The 24504-nt window shown below is 40.5% G+C and overlaps 1 protein-coding gene across 2 annotated transcripts in view; it reads left to right on the top strand.

The window, feature by feature from the left end:
• Positions 1-21712, top strand: part of srrm3 (serine/arginine repetitive matrix 3) — a 107380-nt gene extending 85668 nt beyond the window's left edge. The window contains exons 7-14 of one of the 2 annotated variants that reach the window (XM_063486876.1): positions 4714-4749; positions 4949-4999; positions 5624-5731; positions 6355-6517; positions 15983-16275; positions 16399-16641; positions 16731-16856; positions 20512-21712. In XM_063486876.1, coding sequence (XP_063342946.1) covers positions 4714-4749; positions 4949-4999; positions 5624-5731; positions 6355-6517; positions 15983-16275; positions 16399-16641; positions 16731-16856; positions 20512-20791 — 1300 coding nt within the window. In that variant the 3' untranslated portion in view covers positions 20792-21712. Of the gene's footprint in view, positions 1-4713; positions 4750-4948; positions 5000-5623; positions 5732-6354; positions 6518-15979; positions 16276-16398; positions 16642-16730; positions 16857-20511 lie in introns of both variants that reach the window. The other variant, XM_063486875.1, reaches the window with a different exon arrangement.
• The last annotated feature ends 2792 nt before the right edge of the window (positions 21713-24504 follow it).

The following is a 24504-nucleotide window of genomic DNA, read 5'->3' as shown; positions in this document are numbered from 1 at the left end:
CAGCTATTCTTTGGGGTTGCTCTGAGTTTGAACTACGTTCACGCTTGCCTGTGTACTTTGTGAAGTAAGCGGAGTCGCCCTCTTGTAGCGAAGAGACGTTATCACCGAAAATCCTTTTCAAGGCTGATTTCATGTTATCAAACGAGATGGTGGAACAAGCGGTAAGTGCAATTGTCTATGGTGTGAAGATACAAGATGTGCAGCACCTGAAACTACGGATACTGGATGCCTGTGCTGGCATTTCTCCTGCCGTGTTGCTATCGGTGTGTGAAGAGTGGGAGAAGAGGGTTGCATTGACAATCCAACACAATGGACAGCACATTGAACACATTTTATAAGTGGTCAGAAACTTGTAAATAACTCATGAAAGAATAAAGTTACGTTGAAACCAAGCACACCATTGTTTTTCTTGTGACATTACCGATAAGTTTGATGTGTCACATGGCCCTCTTCCTATTGAAAAAACAAAAGTTGTATCCAAGATGGCCGACTTCTAAATGGCCACCATGGTCACCACCCATCTTGAGGAGTTTGCCCCCTCACATATACTAATGTGCCACAAACAGGACTTTAATATCACCAACCACTCCCATTTTATTATGATGTATCCATATAAATGGCCCACCCTGTACAATGCCGTATACAGATTGAGCAGTATCTATGTTCCCCAAGAAGGAGTCCAAGTCAGCCTCGGAATAATCAGTGCGGGAAGTATAGAGATCCTGATAAAATAGCTTAATTCTGTCAGGGTGTGTTACCACCTGACCGGAGTATAACTGTATGTCAGGTATAGATTGGGCTGTGGCGGATTGACAAAGCTGATGTGAAAGATATCTACCTGCTTTTTCACCATGCTCGTATATATGATATCTTGATCTAAGTAAGAGCTTCTCAGTTTCTTTAATTGAGAGGGTGTAAAATTCAGACTGCAGCAGTACCTTCTGCTTATATAAATCAGCGGTTGGACAGGTAACATATTGTGTGTCAATGTTTGCTATGAGCTCTGTCAGTTCTCGAAGCTGTTCGTTTCGCTTTTTATTCTTATAAGACAAAAAAGAAATAATTTGGCCCCGCAGATATGCCTTTAGCGACTCCCAAATTATAGATTTTGAAACATCTGGAGTGTTATTCGTTTCTAGAAAAACTTGATGTGGTACTCAATGAACTTGCAAAACTCCTCATCTGACATTAATGCTGAGTCAAATTTCCAGAAACACTGCCTTGCGCACACATTTGAAAATGAGATATCAACCTGTACTGGTGAATGATGTGAAATTACCATTGCATGGTATTTACACATGGTGACCCTTGGGATAAGGAAATTATCCAAAAGAAAATAATCAATCCTCGAATACGAATGATGCACAGAGGAGAAGAAGGGATAGTATTTTGCTAAGGGCTCAGTGATACGCAGTGGATCTGAAATACCATAGTTTTGAAGAAATGTATTCAGAACGGACACTGATCTGGAGGTCCCAGTAGACTGATGTGGCTTAGACCTGTCAAGGTTGGGATCGAATACCAGAGTCAAATCCCCACCCATAATCAGGTGATGCGTATTTAAATCTGGCAGCAGGCCAATCAGTATTATAAAAATTGTGGATTGTCCCAAGTTGGTGCATAAGTATTCACCAAATAACTGGAGTGTTGTGGAGCTTGCCGGTAACTATCAGAAAGCGACCATTTGAAGTGATGAAAGGAAAATGTTTTCTAACAAAAATGGCAACCCACCGTGATTTAGAGTTAAATGCAGAATGGTAGACCTGGGAGACCCAACTTTGTGTCAACCTGTTGCTTTGCGTGGAGCACAGATGTGTCTCCTGTAGAAAGACAATGTCTGGTTTGAAAGTCGACAGATGAGTGAATATCCTTTTACGTTTTTTAAAATTATTCAGACCTTTCACATTCTATGTTATAAATCAGAATCAGGTGTAGTTGCAGCACTTTTGGTTACATAGCCATATTCATACTTTCAAGACAGTCATGACAAGCAAGCCGAATAATAATTTGGGGTAAGTATACACACAAAACTGCAGCCAACAAGAAAAAAAAAGTAAAAGTAAAAACCCAGAGTAACTATAAACGTAACTCCCACAAACCAGGAGCAAGCTACACCCTCCCCCCCAAAAGAGCTTATATCCAACATGTCTCTTCACTCCCTAAAACAGATGTTGCCCCTAACAGGGAACGCCAACTATAACATAATTTTTAGACATCTGGCAGATTGGAAAGGCACACGTGACTTCTCTTGGTTGTTTACATTGCTCAGTGATAAACAAGTATATGAAGACCTATTAAATTATAAATAAAGAAGCAAAAGTACAAACCTCTATCTAAAGTGCAGTCAGAGTCAGTGAACAATAGAGAGTCAGAGAGCAATTGAGGTAGCACAGTCTACTCAGCCCGTGTCTTGATTCCCACACACAGCCAAGATGCAATTCTTGACATAGTCTTTAGCAGCCATTAGATTGGTGAATATTTCCTCTCCAAGAGGAGAAGAAATCCTCAGCTTCGCTGGGTACAGCATCCCGAATCTCACACCCCGACATCTGTGCAGTAGATCTTTAGCTTCTTTAAAGGCCCCCCGTCTCTTTGCGACTGCAGATGGCAGGTCTGGGAAAATAAGGATTTTGTCTCCATTATGGGTCTGGGGACTGTTTAACGTGGCCCTGCAAAGCACCTCCTTTTTTTGAAAGTAGTGAAATTTGACAATAAGTGGCCTGGGTCTCTGGTCTCTTGCAGGGACGGGCTGTAGGCTGCGATGTACCCGATCCAGTGTCGGAGCGGTATCCAGGCCCAAAACCTCCTTTAGTAGCTGGGCCACAGAGTTGACAGGGCGCGTCCGAGTCTCAAAGTGCTCCCTCACGCCAAGTATTCGAATGTTGCATCTGCGCTGTCTCCCCTCAAGGTCTTCGGTCTTGTCCGAAAGAGCTGATACAATTTCTTTCAGATCATGAACTTGTTTCTCCAAGTCCACAATCCGGTCCGAATACTTGTTTGCAGCTTCTTTCAGGCTAGTTAGCCGGCTATGGTGGTCAGTGAGAGCTTGGCACTTGGTCTTGACTTTTGCTTCCAGCTTAGAAATTTTAGCGACTAAGTTTTTCTCCGAGCTAGCTATGGCAGCCATTAGTGGGGCTGTGTCCGGGGATGTAGCATTGCTATCAATGGCCTTGGCTCCATCAGTCGTTCTGGTATTTTTAGACCCTGACATTGTTGTAAAGACTCTGGGGAAAGTTGTTTTTCATCACCTTCAGGCCTCCCTGAAAACAAATGTTGTCACTGTAATAGTTTGGTTTCAATGCACATCATAGCACGGGATCAGCAATTTTAAAGGTGCTTAATGATCTTTTATTAATTGCAGCTTCAGGGGATTCTGCCATTTTAATACTTTTAGATCTACAATAAATGCTACATTTGATACAGTGGATCATGGCATCATATCCTCTAGGCTGGAGAGCCACGTGGGCAAATTTTTCTGTGGCTTGTTCTCATCACCTGATTCCCTCACATGCAGCTGTCCCCCAAGGAACCATTCTTGGTCCAGTACTCTTTTCCCTTTATATGTTCCTATTAAGATCAAAAGATCAAAAATAAGGAGTTTCATGTCACCATTATGCATGCTGATGATTCACAAATCCATGCCCCTCTCAAAAAGAAATACTGCAGTCTTTTTGAAATGCTTACTTTAGTGTCTTACTGACATAAAAATATAAATATAAATAGATAACATCAAACTTCTTGAACCTTAATAAGCAAAAAAAAAAACAAAACAAGCAGTAGTACTTGATCTTAGTCCTTCAAAAACAGCCTTTGTAAAAATCTCTGGGTCATTTTTGAGAGCAGCTTCACATTTGATAAACAAATAAATGCTGTTTTTAGAGCCAGTTTCCATTGTAAAGGTGTCATCCAGGCTAGATTGTAACAACAGTCTTTATTTGAGCATTAACCAGGTATTTGTTGTCTGTTCTGAAACTTGTCCAAAATTCTGCAGCTCGACTCCCATGAGACGCTGCCCCCAAGCGCACAAATACATTTCAAAATGTTATTGCTTGCTTTTAAGTTTCATTAAATGGGTTAGCACCTCCTCTGATCTTTTAACAAATGATCACAGAGAACAGCTGACCAGATGTTTCTCATTATACTGACAAGCAGAATATCGGGCCTTTGCTGTAGCTACACCTATATTTTGGAACAGTGTTCCCCTTCATATCACCACCTCACCAACACTGAACATCTAAACTCTTTTTAAAATGTATTTTTATTCCTCGGCATTTAAACCATACCAAGTCTTGATATTTGTTTTTCAATTTTCCATTGTTCTCTTTTGTATTGTTTTTTATTGCTTTTATTGTTTTATTCTTTTAGTTGTACAGCACTTTTTTATACTTGAATAATTCATAGGTTTGTGTTAAATGGCTTAACAAATAAACACAAAAAAAGAAGAAAAACTTTGAGAGCCCTTCAGCAAGCCTGGAGAATTATTGCTCAAGAAAGCTTTAAAAAATTTGAAGGAAGAAGAAAAAGGAGGCCTGGGTTGCTCTCAAAAAATGAAAATGTGGTACACAGTCTCACAAAATGTATATGTAAAAAATATATAAATATGTAAAATGTGTTTTAAAAAAAGATACTGTGTTCTGCATATGAATTATTCATGTCAATATTTCGTGAAGTTGCTGACCTAGCGCTGACATTACAATGGCTTTGTTTTTGTAGATCTGCATCTGGCTCCAGGAAAAAGAGAAGACACAGGTTTGTACGGCAGATAATAATGTCCTTCAGTATGTGAACGTCCATATATGTAACCTGTGTGCTTGCGTTCAATTTGTGTCTTTTACACAATTGACTACTTTTTCAAATGACAGTAGAATAGTCCATTTAGGCAAGTGATGCATGGAATTCTCTACTCTCTGTGAATGCAGATTCATTATTGTTGGGGTGGTTTTTTCAGGTCGGGAAGCCCAAAGAACAAACATAAAGACAAGAACAAACAGAAAAAGAGGTGAGAGAATCGCTACCTGTAAATTCTTTAATCCATGTAAATGTAGAGCAGATAGTCTGCATGTCTCATAAGAGAGTAGCCAAGTTTCATTCATTACCAGTAACATTTAATGCACATTTCCTCAGTTCCCAGTAAAACAAACAGTGAACAACAGTCTTAACTCCTCAACAATAGGTAGGAGTCACATTGAGCCTACTCATGAATTTATATTGGCACTTTACAGCCATTATCTCAGGCTTAGACTCACACGGAATGTGAACAAGTGTAAAAGAATTGAGAGCATCTTCTAAGCAAAGCGTGTGAGTTCAGCACAATTTCTGGGCTGTACCCTGCTCTCTCTCTCTCTCTTGCTATACACACACACACACACACACACACACACATGTGTATATATATATATATATATATATATATATATATATATATATATATATATGTATCCTCCTCAATATATATATTGAAAGTATTTTGCAGTGCATCGCCTGTTTTACATATCATGAGATTGACTACTGAGCTCGCTGTGACCTGTGTGTCCCCATGATGTATGCATGCATACACGTGGCTTTATGGATGTGTGTACATGTGTGTGCGTGGTATGTTTGTCCATTGGCTGTCATCTGTCAGGTCCCCTGATGAAACACCCAGCAGGAGTTCACAGCGTCAAGGCAGCTGCTGCAGCTCTCGAAGTCCCTCCTTGTCTTCCATCAGGAGCGCCTCCAGATCACCCACCAGGTAGCCCTCCCCCATCGCACACACACACACACACACACACACACACGCACACAGACAGTAAGTCTTCCCATCATTTACTCTTGACCCCCAGGGCGATAGATTGGGATACAAATGGGGCTCGCCTGCATTTCTTAAACTAGCCCTGCTAAACGGTTGTGATATCTCACTCTGCCCTCATGTTCAGTTAGATGAGAAAGCATTCATTGTTTATTCAGTTCATGGGGCATTTATCTTTTTATTCTGTAGTTATGTATTATAGTTCAGCCTTTTGCATTACTTATAAATGCCCTTGAATAATTAAGAGTCACTCTCGAGGGATCACATGACTCATAATGTTCATTAACAGATCAGCAAGTCAGAAAAAAAGTTTTACTCTCTACCTGTCTAAGCTAAACTGTAGGGAAACATTATGCAGAGTTCTATATAAACGTTATTTGTGCGAAGCCTCTTTTTGTGTGTAAAAATAAGCAAAATGCAAAGTGAATTGGAATAGCAAACAAAATTCAATATTCCTGAAGCAGCAAATGAGATAAACAAGAATAATCAGAGAAATAGAATGTACTAGCTTGCTTCTACTGGATTGCACCCAAGTTAGAGTAAAGTGGTGTGCCCTGCTGTTCCAGATTAAACTCCAAACACAAGACGGACGGTCAAAAGATGTCTGACACCCCACAGTCCCCGGCCCCCGAGAGTCCCACCACTTGGCACAACGGGGACCACACCCAGCGAAGCCGCAACGGCAAGGCCGGCAGACTCAACCACACCGATGGCGAGAAAGGGAACGATGTATGTAATCTCCTCTATTTTGTTTCCGCACACACACACCACCCCCTCCCACCCGGCCTCCCTCCGGTGGTATTTGCCACAGCCCCCTGCGAATGAGTTTTAACTTGCTCTCTTGTGTTGGTTCAGATGAATTCTCATCTAAGACACTGAAAGGTTTGTGTTCTTTTATTAGTTTTTCCTAGGTCATAGCTCAGTTATTATTATTATAATTACTATTATTAATGGTATTATTTTCAACATGTCAAAGACAAACCTCTTCGTAAAACTCGCCGCTCCTGCTGCTTTGTTTCTGGCTCTCTTTGACTCCTGTCATCTTGTGTTTCTTTTTTAAAAAATTATTTTCTTTTCTTTTCTTTTCTTTTGTTTGTTTGTTTTTTGCTTTTGTTCTTGTTATTTGCCAGTAATACAGGGAGGGAGCAAAGAGAAGAAAAGTTTAAGTGTTTCCGTTCAAGTATATACTCTCTGAGTCACACAGCATTAGCGTACCACACCTCGGATGGGGATCCGATCCACACTGGTGCACAAAGTCTCCAAACGAAGGAGCGGAAAATGATATGTTGTGGAGTTGTGTGATTTTCTCTCCGTCACAAGGCCCAAACCTGCAAAGAAATATCAACCCAGGAGTGATAAGTTTTACGCCAGATAAAGACTTAATTAATCAGCATTAAAAGAGCCGCAATCTGATTTCTGACAGTGCTATAAAGTGATAGCAATCTGCAAATTCTCCTCAAACAGAATAATCCTATTACTTACTGGAAAGTCTTGATCCAAGCAGGCCAGAATGAGTTATAGCAAACTTTTAAGTGGTAGCTGAGTATCCTGGCACATATGGAAGATTACAAAAAAAAAAAAAGGAAAGAAGGAAGAAGAAATAAAGGGAAATGCAAACATGGATTTGCTGTGTCATAATTAAAAAGGTAAGAAAAATGACCTTATGACTTATTTATCGAAACAATTTTTTAGACATAAAAGTCAGTGAAGCTGAAGTGAGGATATCTTTAACGTAATTAAAAATCAGTGCCCAAGTAATTACAAATCAGAAAGTTTGCTCTCAAAAATGAGCACTCAAAGACTTTTGATTTAAAAGCTTTGGGTATTTATCATTTTATTATTACTTATTTTGGGGTGACTATTGCATTTTTTTAAATTAATCAGATCTGACTGGTGATCTAAACAGTTAAAGACAATTTTGATAATATTTAAAATTGACTTTTACATCTTTCTTTGATACAGTGACTGTATTAAAGCACAGGATTCAATGATGAGGTAATAAACAGACGAGTGATTAGTAACACTTTCAAAGTTGACACCCTTTTGCATGATTTAAATGAGTAGAAAATGTATGTCATGTCAATATCTTTTGAATTTTAAAAAGCTGTCGATAACTGCTTTTTATTTACATGTGGGTGGCCTCACTACATTTTCATGAACAGTGTGAGGGAGGCTTTCCTTTATTTAGACTGGGAGACATCACATATGCCAGAAATGAAAAGAAATCAACTGGCCAATCACAGTGTCATTTTTTTCTTTAGGCTCGCCAGCTGCAGGGACGCTACATTTGACTTTATATTTACATTTTTGATTGTGGATGCTAATAACAGTCAAACACAAGAGATAAATAACGGTATTTTTAACACATGTGTTTCATGTAAATATGACACCGCAAGTTTGTTTTGGCTCAAGGTTCTTTAAATCTTCCATACATGTCTAAATCCTGCACTGCATTAAAAGTGAGTTATAACCACAGCTCCAAAAAACTTAAGATTCTGTGTAAATGTAAATAAAAACAGAGGGTGATTATTTGCAAATATCATAAATACATATTTTATTCACAATAGAAAACAAAAAATGTACCAAATGTATAAACTGAGAACATAAAAAAAAGTTACTTTGAATTTGATGACAGCAACATATCTCAAAAAACTGGGAATAGGGCCATGCTTGAGGAGACCAGCTGCTGGACTTTTGGGAGAGCAATGTTGTCCCATTCTTGTCTGTTGGATTACGGCTGCTCAACAGTTCTGGGTCTTCTTTTTCTTACCGTTATTTTCATTATGTGCCTTGTGTGTTCAGTTAGTGAAAGGTCTGGACTACAGGAAGGCCAGTTCATCACCCCAACTCTTCTACTATAAAGTCATACTGTTGTAATAAATTAGATACACCATGTGGTTTAGCATCACTTTGATGAGATATGTGAGTTCTCTAAACCCTGTATGTAAATTATAAAACTCATTGTGCTTTTCACAATGTGCAAACTCACTTCCATAGGCACTAATGCACCCCCATACCATCAGAGATGCAGACTTCTAAGCAAGAGCTAACAACAAGTTGGATGCTCCTTCTCCTCTTTAGCCCAGATGCAATGCCCATGTTTTCCAAAAAGAATGGCTTTTTTTTTCTCTGATTCTTTTGGTGGTACTATGTACTGTAGATGATGAGATCTTCTAAACTATATGTTGATGGGCCTTATTCTGAAATTCTTTCACAATTTATAGATGCTGTGTTTTTGCAGCCTGGTGAACATTTGATATGTGTTGCTGCCATCAAATTCAGAAGAGGCTAATGAGTCAAATGTCTTAGTTTAAACATTTGATATAGCTTCTGTGTTTTCTGCTGTTAATAAAATATGGGTTTGTGAGATTTGAAAATCATTGCATTCTGTTTTTATCAAAAATTTTAGACAGCTACTCGGTATTTTTGAAATCGGATTTGCATAAAAACATGTCACTCGACAGGTCCTTTAAGGAATGATGGGTTAATTACTCTGTTCTTCAAATGAAAAACTCCACTGCAAGCTCACAGTAGACTGACAGAGGATAACATGGTATAAATCATAAATGTAGTCCTCCCTGTCTGTTCAGGCTGAAGCTGCTCGTCGTTTGTTTTGGTATTTTCGAACATTACCATGTTTATGAGCCCCTGATTACCTGAAGACAAAGACAAACCCTTTGATGAGCTTTAAATTACTTACTGCTATTATGGAAGCATCCCTGCTCCTCCATACTGTAAATGGGTCATTAGAGCTGTGGTTCGATGAGTGATTACACTAAAATTAAATAAAACACACCACTTAGACAAAGGGGATCACCTGTGAAATCAGCAAGCTCTGATAAATATGAGTTTAAATGGGCTGCAAACACTCACTCCTGAGAACTGACACCTTCTATTTCCTACTTCAGCTTGCATGTGTCTCTACGGGGTCTCATCTGATCTCTTTCTCTCTTTCTCTCTCTGCTTATTTCATTCATTACTTTGTTTTCCTTATCAATTTAAGTGGTGAATAAATGAATAAATGCCCAAATCTTTCTGTCTCGTTTATATAAAAAGCACTCAAATGCTTTGGAACTGGACCAAGTAGGTTAACTGGGTATGTGTTACAGTTTCTTTTTGTCAATACAATTGTCTTTCTTCTCAAGCACATGCTCTGCTCAGTGATAGATCCTCTTCTCCTCCAGGCGTCTAACAGCTCCTGCCAAACCACCAGGGGTTAAGGAGATGCTCCTCTCTGTTGCTTTACTTCACCATGTCGATGTGCATGAGGCCCCTAAGAGGCAGTATCTCTTCTGTTCCTGCCTTTTTTGTTTATACTTAATCTGGACAATGCCAAGCAAGCTCTCTTTGGTCATGTACATTTGAGCCATTCTGTTGGGAAATAGTAAAAGAGGAGCGTGTAATTGGTTCACATTTTCTAAAGCAGCATCTTTGTGGCACATAAACTACCACTCTTTTTAATCTCCACCAAAAGCTCAAATATTTGAAAAATATCAAAGTGGAACATTGCACAGGAGGATGGTTATGAGTGACAGATCCTGGATCTAACTGAAGTCTGATTTTACTGCAGCAGTTGTGTGACTAAGCAAATGTTCTGCATAGCAGCTCTGGTTTTACTATCTATCATCTCAGTTTGTGTTTCTGTAGCCATCCTGTAGCTCTGTTTGAAGCAGTCTTATTCACTGTGTGGGAGGGAGTCCCTCAGATGTCCCAGAGGAAAGCTCAGAGTAACAGCTCTGTGCTGTTAAGCTGCTGTTGGGCCAAACTAACCAGTCAGTCCATCCGTCCAAAGCCTTCTCTCTGGAAAAACACAGCATGCAGTTTGAAAATCATTCTAATTCAAGATAAATTTTACTTTTATTTGCTCTTTACTGCTCCTTGTTGCCACTGGAGAAAACACCCACTACAACAGTGGCTATTTTTTGTTTGGAATTTTCTTCAAGATGAGCATTTCCTAACTGTTTGTGGGTAATGGAAATTCAAATCAACTCTATTTCATTTTAGCTCAATTCCAGATATTTTATTTATATAGTACCAAATCACAGAAACGGTCACCTCAAGGTGCTTTATATTGTAAGGTAAAGATCCTACAATAATACAGAGCATGACCCACTATGAGCAAGCACTTGGCGACAGTGGGAAGGAAAAACTCCCTTTTAACAGGAAGAAACCTTCATCAGAACCAGACTCAGGGAGGGGCGGGCCATCTGCTGCAACCAGCTACAGATCAGAGGAGGGAAACAGGAAGAAGACACAATACAAATAAGCAGTTTATCTGTATTTATTTATTTGCTAATAGAATAATTACATTGTATTTATTACAAATTTAACTGCAAACAGATTTTTACCAAACTACCCTTTGAAAACCACTTGTGAGGATCTCACCATTTTGTTTGGATAAATTGGATTAACACAATGTGTTCCCTAAAACTGTGCAATGTGTGGGTCTCCTCAAGGTCAGTTTATGGCATCATATCTCAAAAATGACAAAATCTAAATACAAAATGCCAAAAGTGAGAAATACACTAATACAGCTTGCAGTCTAGTCTGCAGAAGTTGGAGATAAAGAAAAAAGAAAGCAACAAAGGCGACTTTGTTTAATTCTATCATGCCACAGGGGGGGCAGTAATGAGCCAATCTGAGCTAGGCTCATCAGATTTAATCAAACAACAAGAAATGACAATAAAGACAAACTATTTATAATTTATCTAACTATACTGTTTTTTTTTCCAGAGGTAAGGCTTCTACTAACTGATCCATCCTGCAGCATCCCTAGGCTTTTCTATGGGAAGCATCCATTTCTGCCTCCTCCACAGTGGATGAAACGGTCCCAAAAGGGCTAATTTCTTCCTGCGCATTATTAATGGATATCTTTAAACACGATTACATGGACTTTTGAAAATAGTTCGGACAACTCACACCTTAATTAACATGATTTTTTTTTTTAAAGGGACTCAAGCCATTTTGATTGAAAGCTCTCTGTACACACTAACAGTTTAAACAGCAGCTCAGAAAAGCTCCTTAAGGCACCCTCTTGTTGTACCTGTGTTTATGGTGATAAACACAAAGGAATGCCTGGAAGAAAGCTGGGCTGACGTCCAAAAATAAAGTACAGAGTAGACCAGTGCTGTTCCTACTGTTGCTGGAGAAGACCCAGGCCAAAATGTGACTGGGGTCCCTTTCAGATGTGCTGAGTCTTTAGTTTGTCAATCTTAGCAGTGACTGCTCCCCTCCAGCACTCTTTTTAAGCCCCTCCTCTTCTTTCCTACCCGATCATCTGTGTCCTGTGTGACTCACATCTCACTCTCGTTGTTCTGCCATTTTTCTTCCCGCCAGCTCTGCATGACCCCCCCCCCCTTCCTATTCCTCCTCCTTCTTCTCCTCCTCCTCTGTCTCCATTTAGCAATTCTACTCTACATGGATGTCCACTAACATTAACTCTGTCCCTCTCTGTCCTCCCTCCCCTGTTTTGATACAAATATGGCTGCATTTGTACAAGCGAAAAAGACAGAGCAAATCATGTAGTTTATAGATTCATCCTTTGTTTTGAATTTGAATTTGATTTTGAATTCCATCTGATTTTGATTTTTACTTTCCCCCCTCTATTTTTCTTTCTTTTTTTTCCTTTTTTTGTTTTTGTTTGGTTTAATTTATTCTCAGTCTCTGGACTAAATATGTAGCGTTGATACTAAAAGAGGTCATTGTCTTTTTCCCATTTTCGCTGCGGAGAACATTCCTTTCTCCTCTTTTTTTTCCTTTTTTTCTTTCTTTCCTGTTTTTTGTTGATATTGCATACGTGTCACTGATTGAAATGGAAGGTAGGTAATGCTTTGCCTACGCACGTGATCTTTATGCAGATGAGAATGTGACAAGCACCCTAGCCTGAGTGACGTCAATGTTTCTCTCTCTCTCTCTCTTTCTCTCTCTCTCTTTCTGTTGTTTACCAATGGTCTTTAACCAAATTAATTTGACTTCATCAATTATGATTTGACTCTTAAAAGATTGGATTACGTAGCGCTCTGGTTTTTCTCTTTCCTGCTTAATTTCATCCTGAAGTCCAGTATCTAGCTTTATCTTCCAGGTCCATTTCTGTCCATTTTTTTTTCTTTTCTCTCTGTTCTGGTAGAATGCATTCCTGTTTGTCCAGCATCTCTCTGTTTGTCGGTGAATTAGTACATTCGTCTTTTGATTTTCACCATATTGATTTCCTCGACTGTTTCCAATAACTGTCATAAGCACAAGTGGTTGTGTTTTCCTATTATTACGCTTAGTTGTCTCCTCTCTAGTGGAGAACGGTGCTTTTGTTGTATCTTCAGATTTCGAAGCAGCTCAGACAGAACAGGATAATGCATGCGGAAGACCCAGCTGTATTTGCTTTCAGACAAAGCGCCTTTTGGAGATTAACCTTCTTTTTATGGCCTGCTTACAGTGAGCAGTGCATTACTGTGCATCACAAATTTCAGTCCCTAAACTCCCACTGTAATGCTAATTCTATTTTTTGTCCTATGCTTAAAATAGAGGTTCTCTCTACATACTGTTTAAAGGATAAGGATGACAGCACTCTAGTTTTTATTTTATCATGAAATCCCCTGAAAAGACCAAAGCAAACAACATAGGCTGTCTGTCAATACAATTCCTGTACCCAGTCTGTTGTACATTCTTACCGAAGGTGCAATAATTTATGAATGGGGCCCAATAGTTCCATTTCCACAAACAGTTTCATTTGGTAAGACTTTACAACAAAAATCAGTTTTATTTATATGGTACTAGTTCACAGTTAGAATTGTCTTAAGGTCCTTTATGTTGTAAGGTAAAAGAAATCCCCAACAATCAGATGCCTGTGGGCAGCACTTGGTAACTGTAGGGAAGAAAAACTCCCTTTTAACAGTAAGAGACCCCTGACAGAACCAGGTTAAGGGAAAAGAAGCCATTGAAGCTAGACACAAAAGTGAAGTGAAGACATGCTCACAGTAATGATGCTGATGTTTAGTACTTAGCTCTTAGTTTGCTGATTTAACACAAAGTACAGCTGAGGCTGACGGGAATGTTGTAAACTGAAGTATTGGATTGCATTTTAATTTATTTAGGCTTTATCGCTGTCATCAAGTTATCAACCAAATTCCATGACAATCTAGCTAATGACAATACACTGAAACTAGTTGGTGGTGGTTGATAGTGTGCCAGAGAATCTGGGAACTGGAAATATCTAATTTAGAGTTTACATTTTTCTGTCTCGAGCAAAGTGGTAAATGAAGCTGCTATTGCCATCTATAGAGCCATGCTAGTGGCTCTGCGTAGGGGACAGTGCTCTCCTAATATCCTTTCTGGCCATTATAATTTCCAGAGTAAATGTTGCATGTCATAGGAACTATTTTTAACCGTGCGTTAACACACATTTGGTGCACTAGGACCTCTGAAATGCACTGCATGTGAATGTGTGTGCTTTCTCCAAAGTAAACTGCTCGGCCCATTTTCATGCCAATGAAATAAGAGATTACCCAGTGAAGCAACTGAACTGGCTGCCCTGCTAAAATAAATTAAGTGCAGTTTATTCAGGACCACTAAAGTCAGGTGTTATTTCCTTATACACTCATTTATATTTGGCAGCATGTCATTGTTCTGCTCCCCACCCCCACCCCACCCCCCACCCCCCCCCCCCCCCCCCCCACCCCCACACACACACACACACACCCCACCCTTCAAGCTTTACAAGGAAAGCAAGAGGTGGGAAACCCTGGGACAGAACAGCCATTAATGACAAACAGCTGATTTAAACACTGATTTAAAAACAGCATAAAAATGAGGAACTGGGATATAGATGGGTTGCAAAGTGGCTTGCAGATGCAAAGCAACTATGAGCAGAAAAACCCAACCAAAAATTGTTTTGGTCTTTTTGTGGGATTTACAAAAGTGTATGATATTGTCTGCTTTATACCCTTTAAAGCTTTGCCAATTTTTGTTAGCTTCAAGGTCATTCCTGACTCTAAAAAAAATCACTGATTTGGGTAAAATGTGTGGGTTTTTTTAAGCCTAATAATACAGCACTCTCTAATGTAGCAACAACTCCCTGGAACTACATGTAATAGCAAAATCCTGCTAGTGTGAGAACTGTAAGTGTCCCGTATGAAAGAGATGAAAGAGCCCACAAGCACGAACACTGAGATAGTTAACTAGCAAACATGTCAGGCAGTCAAACAGCTGTCTCATTATATAAAGCACACTAAGAGCAAAAAGGTAAAGAAAGTATCTTTAACTCTCACTGACCCGTTGCTCTGTGATGTTTAGGAAGGTGACTGGGCCCAGAGGATTTAACTCTCTGTGTGAGGGACTCCCTGCACATTGTGGTTTTCCTCTTTGCTTTTCAGTTCTTTTCTATTGATTTCCATGCATTGTCTCATGAGTCACTGGCAGGGAAGGGTTTTGTGTCTTTTTCTCTTGCATTTTGTGAATCTAATGATGCACTTATGTTGCCCCACTTTTCCCTTTTCTTCATACCTTACCTACTAAAGGAGGGAATACCACTTTATTGGTAAGTGGATGTTAACCAGAAGGGAGTTAAACACGAGTAACCATTTAAAAAAAACAAAGAAAATGGGTCGCTGTTCACATCTCAGCAATTGTCTTCAGGAAAAAAAATCCAGAAAGAGAAAACTGAGTAGCAGAAGATTTGTTTTCTGATTCGATTGATACAATAATTGTGATCTTTATTTTGTTCCTTCCATTTCTGTGATGTTCCGTCAAGTTGTCTTCTCTTTCTGTTTTGTTTCTTTTTTTTAACCATTACTGAAAAAACTGAAGAAGTCCTGTGTTTCTACTCTACAAAATCTGTAGCTCTCTACTTTCTACCTCTGCTCTTAAACTTATTTGGTTCACAGTTTTGTTTTGTTTCTTTTTTCTACCCTCTCTTCCCCCTCTTCCTAGTTTTTTTTGTTTTGTTTGTTTTTGCGATTATGATTTCTTCAACTCATTATGGTTTTGCATGCCAAGTATTGCATGCGCTGCACCATAGAGGACTATCTATAAGCCATATGGAGAAAACCTAGATCTTTTTCTTTTAGATGTTTACCTTCTTTTGGCAAGTACACCATAGCTCTCAATCACCAACTTGAAAACTCTCTGATGCTATTTTTCTCCTTTTTTTTCTTTTTTCTTTTCTTTTTTTCCCTTTTGTTGGTCATCATTTCTCTACAGAAGTTCCACATGCTGACTGCCAGCTCTGCAATCGTCCAGTCATCTCTGCTGAGAGAGCACAAGATCCACAGCGCCCCTATCAGGAACCAGATGGGAAAGATGTGTGTGGCAGAAGATGCTGGGAGTGTCGATGGCAGGGGCACAGCTATAGGGAGCTCTCTGAGCAAGGCGTCAGGGAGGAGAGGAGGCCAGAGAGGTCAGAATAAGAGCTCCCACTCCCCTGCTCACAGCAGTGATTCGACCCACTCCCATCACAACCATACTTACAGAGGGAGGAGCTCTCGTCACCAGAGAAAGTAAGCCTTCCATTGTAATTGTGCACTTTCAGGCTCTTATCACTGCTGGACCTCACCGCTTTGGCTTTGCAAATGAGAGAGAACTGTTTGACATCTGCTGGATTATACTTCCCATTCCCCCAGGGGAAAAGGTGGCCACTCTTCCAAGAGACACCACCGATCCAGTCGGGGTCAGGCACGCCACCGGAGCACATCAGCGTCTCCAGGGCACCAATCACACACGTCAGCCAACAAAGTCGGGAGCAAGGCAAACCTCCGACAGCGCAGCAGCTCCTGGAGCAGCGGGCGTTCATCCTCGCCCTCTGCCTCCAAAGACAGAGGACCCAGCAAGGCCAAGTCCCCACACAACAGGCAGAACGCCTCCAGGTGAGCCGCTGTCTGATGTATAGTAGATTTATAATATGCTCCCATTGTTTGATGTCATTGCTGGTGTGACTGATTTGTGTGTCACACAGGGACAGGGAGAGTGCCAACCGCTCTGACACTGACAGCCGAGCTCGCCGCCGTTCACGCAGCTACTCACCTATCCGCAAAAGAAGAAGAGATTCACCCAGCTTCATGGAGGCTCGCAGGATCACCAGGTAACGCCACATGATTAAACACACTTCTCCTCCACATTGTGTGTGTGTTTCAGCTCTTCCCTGCGAGGACCGAGCCCCGGAATAACACAGCCATGTATCTTGTTCTTTCTCACAGGCCTGAGTGGCTCTTAAATATGAGACACTTTAATGCGTTACACTTAAAGCATGTCCCATGATTTGGCAGGATGGTACTCATGCTGCGGCAAAAGTCATTCTTTCATAGCTTCAAATTACAACAAAGGCAGGCAAAAGAAATAAAGAGAAGGGATTTTGCTTCTGTTTCAACTCACGACTGGTAATTTTTAAGAAACCCATTAAGAGCCATTAAATCCTTTATGTGGAATAAAAATGAAAAACCACAGGCATAAATGGATGCAGTCATTATAAGGGTGGAGCTCTGGTAGACAGAAAATGTTACCTCCTGCTTTTAAACATCTATTTCAGACTTTCTATGGGCATCATGAGGGACATAAAGTGGTCACTGTCCTTTATGTTTGGGTTTTTACTCTGCCATCATGTTTCATTTCCTTTAGAGATGACATACCATGTGTAATAGTGTTGTACTTTCATTTACTGCACTGTCCCTCACTAAACAAGTTTTTATTATTGCCTAACTATAGCACTAGAGAATTGAAATACTGTATGAATTAAAAGCAAACATGCTACCAACAAAAACTACAAATCATATGGTGTTTCTGAGTCATTTCAGTAGAAAGATTGAACTGAAACTGCAAAAAATGTGCCTTTTGGTGATACCTGGGACCGGATACATACAGCTCTGTGTAGACTTACAACTAAAACTGTGAGTACACAAAAGCAGAAATGCAAGTGAAATTGCCTGTTTTGCTTTATAGTAAATTCCACTTTGGTTTGACTTGCCAACATCCAAATATCAGTTTGAGTGTTTATGTATCAGGCCTAGTAATCTTAATGTCTAGTTCATGAAAACAAATGAAAACCTGCAATGACCGTGGGCAATGTCTGCCCACGGTCCCACTGAGACAGGGATAGTGTCTCCCACACCTGAATCAATGAACTTGTGTAAAGTCAAGTCCAGGAACAGCATAAAGTCTGACACCGTCTGAGGATTTGATCCTCGTACCTAAAAGCAGTCAGGGTGCACTGGGTTAACCCTGTAACGCCAAGTGGATCATATTTGATACATGAGTTTTTTACCTTAAAAACCTGACACACACAATCAGATACACACAGTGTTACTGCGAACAAACTGCACAATATAGCAAAAATGACACAAATTGAAACATAAATTATATTATGATATATTATGATCTTATTTTTTGTTATTTGTTAGAAGGTTCAATAAACACTTGAATTTGAATTTTCTGGCAAGTATTTCATTGTTCAGGCTTTAGAGGGTCAACACATGGAAGTCTGTGTGACCCCTCCAAAGATATGCATCCCCAGACCATCACCGTCCCACTGCCACACCAGTCATGCTGGATGATGCTGTAAATGTATAACATCTGCCACAGACTCCAGACTGTTTCATGTTTCCACATGTACTCAGTGTGAACCAGCTCTTATCTGTGACGAGAACAGAGCAGCAGTGGGGGGACCTGCCAGTTCTGCAGTTTACAGGTGAAGTCTAGTTGAGCTGTATGATGGTGAACAGTGAGCACAGGTCCCACTAAAGGACATCAGGACCTCACGCCGCCCTCATAGAGTCTGTTTCTGACAGTTTTGTCAGAAACATGCACATGAGTAGACCACTGAAGGTCATTTTGTATTGGTCATGGTGCTGGCTCCTCGTACATATGACCTCTGCACATATGATCATGCCTTCCTGGAGGAGTTGAAAAGTTATGCAGCCTCAATGAGGTGCACGTAGTGACTACCAGTAGTGACAAGGACAGTAGCAAAAAGCATAAATATAGAAAAACCAGTCGGGGGGGATAAGGAAAGAGCATTGGTCTATAGCAAAATTATCCCCTTTTGGGGGGGAATTGCCTTGTTGGTGCCCCTCCAGTCTACTTATTGTCGCTTTTATTTACACCAAAGCAGGTGAAATTGATTCACCATGGTTTATACTTTCTAATTGGACATGTTGACAGCTGAAGTTTGACTGTCTGTTATACTGTGATGATCAAGTCTTCCTTTTTTGAGCAGTGTAAATATGATACAAGAAAAGTCCTTTATTCAATTTCTCTCTTAAATTCACGTGTTTGCTTAGTGCAAATCATCCACACATAAGTTAACTCTGTGTGCTGTAGACATTATTATTTTAATCAATCAATCAATCAATACCATTACACGGATAGAAGTGTACATCTCAGAAAGTATGTAAATATGAGATCTGAGGACCTGAAAGTGTAGAGCTAGTCACTTAAATTGATAAATGTTTTCAGTTATTGCCCTTATTTATTTTAATATTGAGTGATTTGTGACCAAAGTGCTTCAATACGAGATATAAAATAAGACGTAAGAATGAGGATGTAAAATGAAGAATAACTGAACTGAGCAAAAGATTTCATTGGTTAATTTAGTTGTTCCAGTTGTTCTATTCCATTTTAATGAGTCTCTTTAAAACCATTTATTAGACTCATCCACATATTTGTTTCCTGCTTACTTCTTAGACTTCTTAATTTATTCTCATATGATCGTTTCATTGTTACCAATAGAAATGCTTTTAGGTGCAGTTAATTATTCAGACAAACAGAAGAAGAAGAAAGTCCCACCTGCAGATGAAATGTGTTTCAGCCTCTCCCTGTGTTACCTCTGCAACCTTCTCGTTCAAGTGTAAATAGCCATCGGTGAAATGTGTGTACTTTGTTATCTTTCACTTCAGTCCTTAAAGGTCCCGACACCAGGACAACGGGCTGCTGCTGAACCCGACTGCTGCCGGCTAGTTACCCCGGTAACAGTTGCCGTGCAGCAGTACCCCGATACCGTGACTTCTGAAGTTTGGCCGAGCAGCAAATCATCAGAGCTCCCATGAGTAAACCGGGCTTCCTCCTCTGTCCTTTCTCTGCTTCTTCATCTCTTTCCTGAAACTCACTCCGACTCTAGAGCCGCACCCTGCTGTGTTTCTGCACTAATGTTGTAACACAAAGGATGCAAAGATTAAAGCGCTATCAAGGTTTATTAGAGTGAAAGCCCCCCTCTTTCCCCCACACACCTTATTGCTCACACTGTTGATTGCCACAGCCAATGTAGAAGACAAAAGCTGGGGTTGAGTTATCTACAGCGCTTTAAATGCACCTCGTAGCAGCAGGGATACCTTGATAGCGTTTATCTCTCCCTGCACCACTGACTCTTGATTTTTATTTTCTGGGTGTTGCCCTCCACTGAGAAGATGAGGTTCTTTAGGGAACTAACGGCTAATTACTTTACAGGAAGTACTTCCAGGGTGGCTATTAACAAGGCAATCTAAGCTTGAACTTCAACTAAACACATGCATTTTTCTGCTATATGTTTGTGTATGTGTGTGTGTGTGTGTTTGTGTGTGTGTGAGGCTGAAGAGCTTCTTTTTAACTGCTCTCTTTCAGATCCTGTACTAATTACACGTCACCACTCTGAGACCTAACACTGATTGCCTTAATCTTGCTTTAACATCAGATTTAACAGTCTAACCATAGGAAATAGGACTAGGACATAGGACTAACTGTTCAAACCCTTATTTTTCTCCCTCCTCCAGTGCTCGGAAGCGGCCGATCCCATACTACCGGCCCAGTCCTTCATCTTCCAGCTACGACAGCAGCCCGTCACGATCCAGCCGCAGCCACAGCCACAGCTACAGCAGCTACAGCCGCAGCAGAAGTCACAGCAGGAGCCACAGCAGGAGCCGCAGCCAGAGCTGGAGCCGCAGCCACAGCTGGAGTCGCAGCCAAAGCCGGAGCTGGAGTCGCAGCAGGAGCCGCTCCCGCAGCCACCACAGTTATTACAGCCGCAGCAGCTATGACAGCCCGGGGTTCTGATGGCAACCAGCAGAACGAGAACGACAAAAAAAAAAAAAAAAAAAAAAAAAAAACAGGAACAAAAGGAGAAGTGCTGTTAAACCTGCTGCACCCCGGTAGATTCATTACGTATCCTTAGCAAGTCCTCGGCAGGGGCCGCACAGCTGTACAGCCCGGGATCCAAATTCCTTCACCATGGACCATTCTATCTCTAACACAGAGCCTGGATCAAAGAGAGGAAAATGTATTTTGATATAGCACATTACCATGAAATTGGCTGTCACTGTTCATGTCTTCTCACACATTCAAGGAAAGGTTTTTTCTTTTTTACATGTCTAAAATGAATTGGCTGAGCCCAAAGAACAAATGTATGTTAGCACTTTCCTTCTCATCTTCCACACAGCTACCAAAAATACATTCAATAACAGTTAATAACAGTTATATAAGTATATATATATAGATATATATCAAATATATCCTGAAAAGAGGGGCTGAGTAGAAGACGAAAAGAAGGCAGAAACATCGAAATCACACAGCTTACTGTACATTTCACAGAATCACTTTGTTTACTCTCATCATGTAATCATCAACCCCAAAGACTTCCAGTTCATCCAAGCACACAGATCAACAAAAAGAGAACAAAAGAGAAGTCAGAGGATGAATCAGGAAAAGAAATAAAAATAACTTTTTTTTTTTGTTTTTTTAGGAGAAAACTGTATTGCATAGATTTGTCTGTACAGATGTAAACTCTCTTAAGTTTGGCTTTGTAAACTATGCACTGTATATTCCATATAGTTTGAAGAGGTATGTTCAGCATGATGCATCAGGAGAGACTCAAGGGACCTGATGGAAATGAGATGTGCCAGCAGGGTGAATCTGCCTTCCCCCTTCCCCCTGACCTGCAAACAGAGGTGAATGAAACGGGGGGGGGGGGGGGGGCGCGGGGGGGGGGGGGGGGGGGGCGCACTGTATGTGTTACAGACTTTTACTCTCCTGCCTGTTTAAGTAATTACGTTCGTTATGCTAATCCTGTGCAAGAGTGTGTGAGTGTGTGTATGTATGTGTGAGTGTGAACCTCCTTTGCAAAGATCAACGAGGTAATGATTTACATGAGCTGCTGTATGGTACCGTACTGCAAAAAGTCTCCATGCACATTTGTGAGTTGATCTCAGCTATTTATGAAACTCGCTGTATTTATTCATTTATTTATTGGGTTATTTATTGTTTAATGTATTTATCATTTTGCTGTGAAGCAGTTGGATCATGGTTTGGAGATGGGTTTGCTGCAGATGTGAGAAAAGTACTGTAAATGTCCAAGTTATGATACAGAATCGGTTTCTCGTTGCAAAGGTTCGCTCCTGTTATCAGATCAACAAGCAGTGCACAGATTCACTGCTATGTGTTTAAGGAGCTCTGATTTTTGAGCCAGTTGAACTGAGCATTCACCCACAGTTACTCCCACGACTGCCATTATCGCGTCCCCGGCCGATGTAATGACTCATGGTAACGCGGGGCTGCTGTGGCTCTGCCTGTGCCGAGGGAGGAAGATGACTCGGCCTGAAGCAGCCTGAAGAATCTATTACTCTGCTCTACTGTACATTTCCAGTCACTCCATATTTCAGTCCCATGTATAATTGGCCACACAATTCTAGCAGAGGTCTCCCCAGTTGCTGGGCAACAAAAGATAATGAGCGATGGCTTGGCAGGCACGGCAGCAGGCTGTGTCTGCACCTCCATGAGGGTGGTTAACAAACAGGTGATACAATCAGGGATCAGCCTAAGTCTTCCTTACCATTCACCCGGTCTCATGACATGCATTTCCAGTGTAACCACACTTATCCCAGCTATGATGCTCTGCAGCCTGACCATTTATTCCAAGTATAACATCGCCACTTTGATTCTACAAATCATTCTTTGTATTGTACAAGTTATTATACCTGACAATAAACAGAAACAAATGGGGAAATGATCCTGTTTTTGAGTTCTTCTTTCTGCCTTCAGGTGCAGTCAGCGATAACTTGTTGGTGCTGTGTATGTATTTTCCTACAGATGGCACTGATGAGAACCTTGACCAAAAACATGAAGCCTCTCTCTATTAAGTAGGCTAGAATGTTCTCCAGCTGTAGGGAATTACTAAAACGTCGGGGCAAACTGGGGCTGAGAGGAAGATGTGGCTTATTTTAGAGGAAGATATCACATCCTGTGCTGTAACTTTGAGGGATTAGATTTCTTACACTAAGACCTGAGCTATATCTTCCAGAAATACTTACTTTGCCATATATATCAAATAAATTAACATAACCTCCATTTTCCTCTGAACACTTCCTCGAGATGTCTCAGTTACTATCACTGTTGTAGCTGAACTGTCAGTTTATGCTAGTTTTTTCCCTTCTCCTTCTCTGTCTGTGTAACACTGAGAGAGATAGAGGCATGTCCCTGTGACACCTGCTCACTTTGTGTCAGAAGTGTACAGCTCAATAGGACACCTTTCACAGCAGACACTTTAAGTGTCACAGCAGCAAAGTCCACTGGTGGATAGTTATTAAATTAACAGTGGCACACTTCCATCAAGACTGCCAGTAAACTGTGACAATGAGCAGCATGGACCAGACCACTACCCGTAAGACCAACTCAGCTAAATTAGCTGATTTTAATGTTACACCTTTCCAGATGTTTTCCCAAAATTGTGAAAGAGGTATTTCGAATATTGTTACATCTCAAAATTTTCTTCTGCTTAGTAAGTTTAGCACAGCAGTTAATGTCGTACACGTTCTGCTGACAAATTGCAGAGAAGTAAATAAGGCTCTATGACAGATTTTTGGAGTCAACCCTACAGTACAGGTGGGCAGATCTATCCAAGTATCAATACCATGGCTGGTATCGATATCAGATTGATAATAGAATCAATATTTTGGATCAATATTAGGATCAATATTTTGTTTCTATCCTCTTCAGTATGTAGCCCTCTTGAGTCATTTTTTCACTGTCACAGTGAGGGGGTTGTTTCAACTACGTCATGCGGAAAGTAAAAATCATGATGATTTAGTGGTCATTAAAATGTATTCAGAATTTGGAAATTGGCGATTAATGTCATAAATCATGACATACTACTCCCCCCTAGATAAACTGCCTTCATAGTTTAAAAATATGTGCACTAGTATTAGTAATACTGGCCGTGTATTTACTTGGTTTTGGATCGATACCAAAATTGCAGTATCACGTGGCACTAACATCCAGTAAACAATGAAAGACTGTCAGGTTAACAGAAGACTTGAGACGCTACAGCTTGTTAATTCCCTCTTTGTGACAAAGAAGTATGAATAGGCAGGTGTGAACATGGTGCATTTTCCTCCAGTTTTAATGCAGTCAAGTCATTTGCCTTCATGTACCAAACTGATATTCCACTGTGTATTTCATTCAGGGCTGAATGGGTTCATAGCGCACCATAGTGTTGTTAGAAATAGCATGTTAGCTTGTAAGTAGACGGACAGAAGCCTCCCAGATTCTTCTGGCTCTTTGAGACGCACAGGGAGAGGAGAAGGGGGTTTACACACAGCACTCAGTGCATTGGGCAACTGTTACATGGGAGGGTCTTCCTGTTGGATTCCATTCCAGTGCTACGTCCGCTATAAATAGATATTCTAGCGCTTTCGTAAAACATTCTGGAGGCATGAGGTATGGGGCTTGAGTCTGAAGGGAGGGTTCTGTTGATAAGGGGTGGTGTCAGTGGGTAT

The sequence above is a fragment of the Pelmatolapia mariae genome, linkage group LG10_11 (assembly GCF_036321145.2).
Source record: "Pelmatolapia mariae isolate MD_Pm_ZW linkage group LG10_11, Pm_UMD_F_2, whole genome shotgun sequence".
NCBI lineage: Eukaryota > Metazoa > Chordata > Actinopteri > Cichliformes > Cichlidae > Pelmatolapia > Pelmatolapia mariae.
Note: the sequence above shows the minus strand (reverse complement) of the source record. Positions and strands in the feature narration are given on the sequence as shown.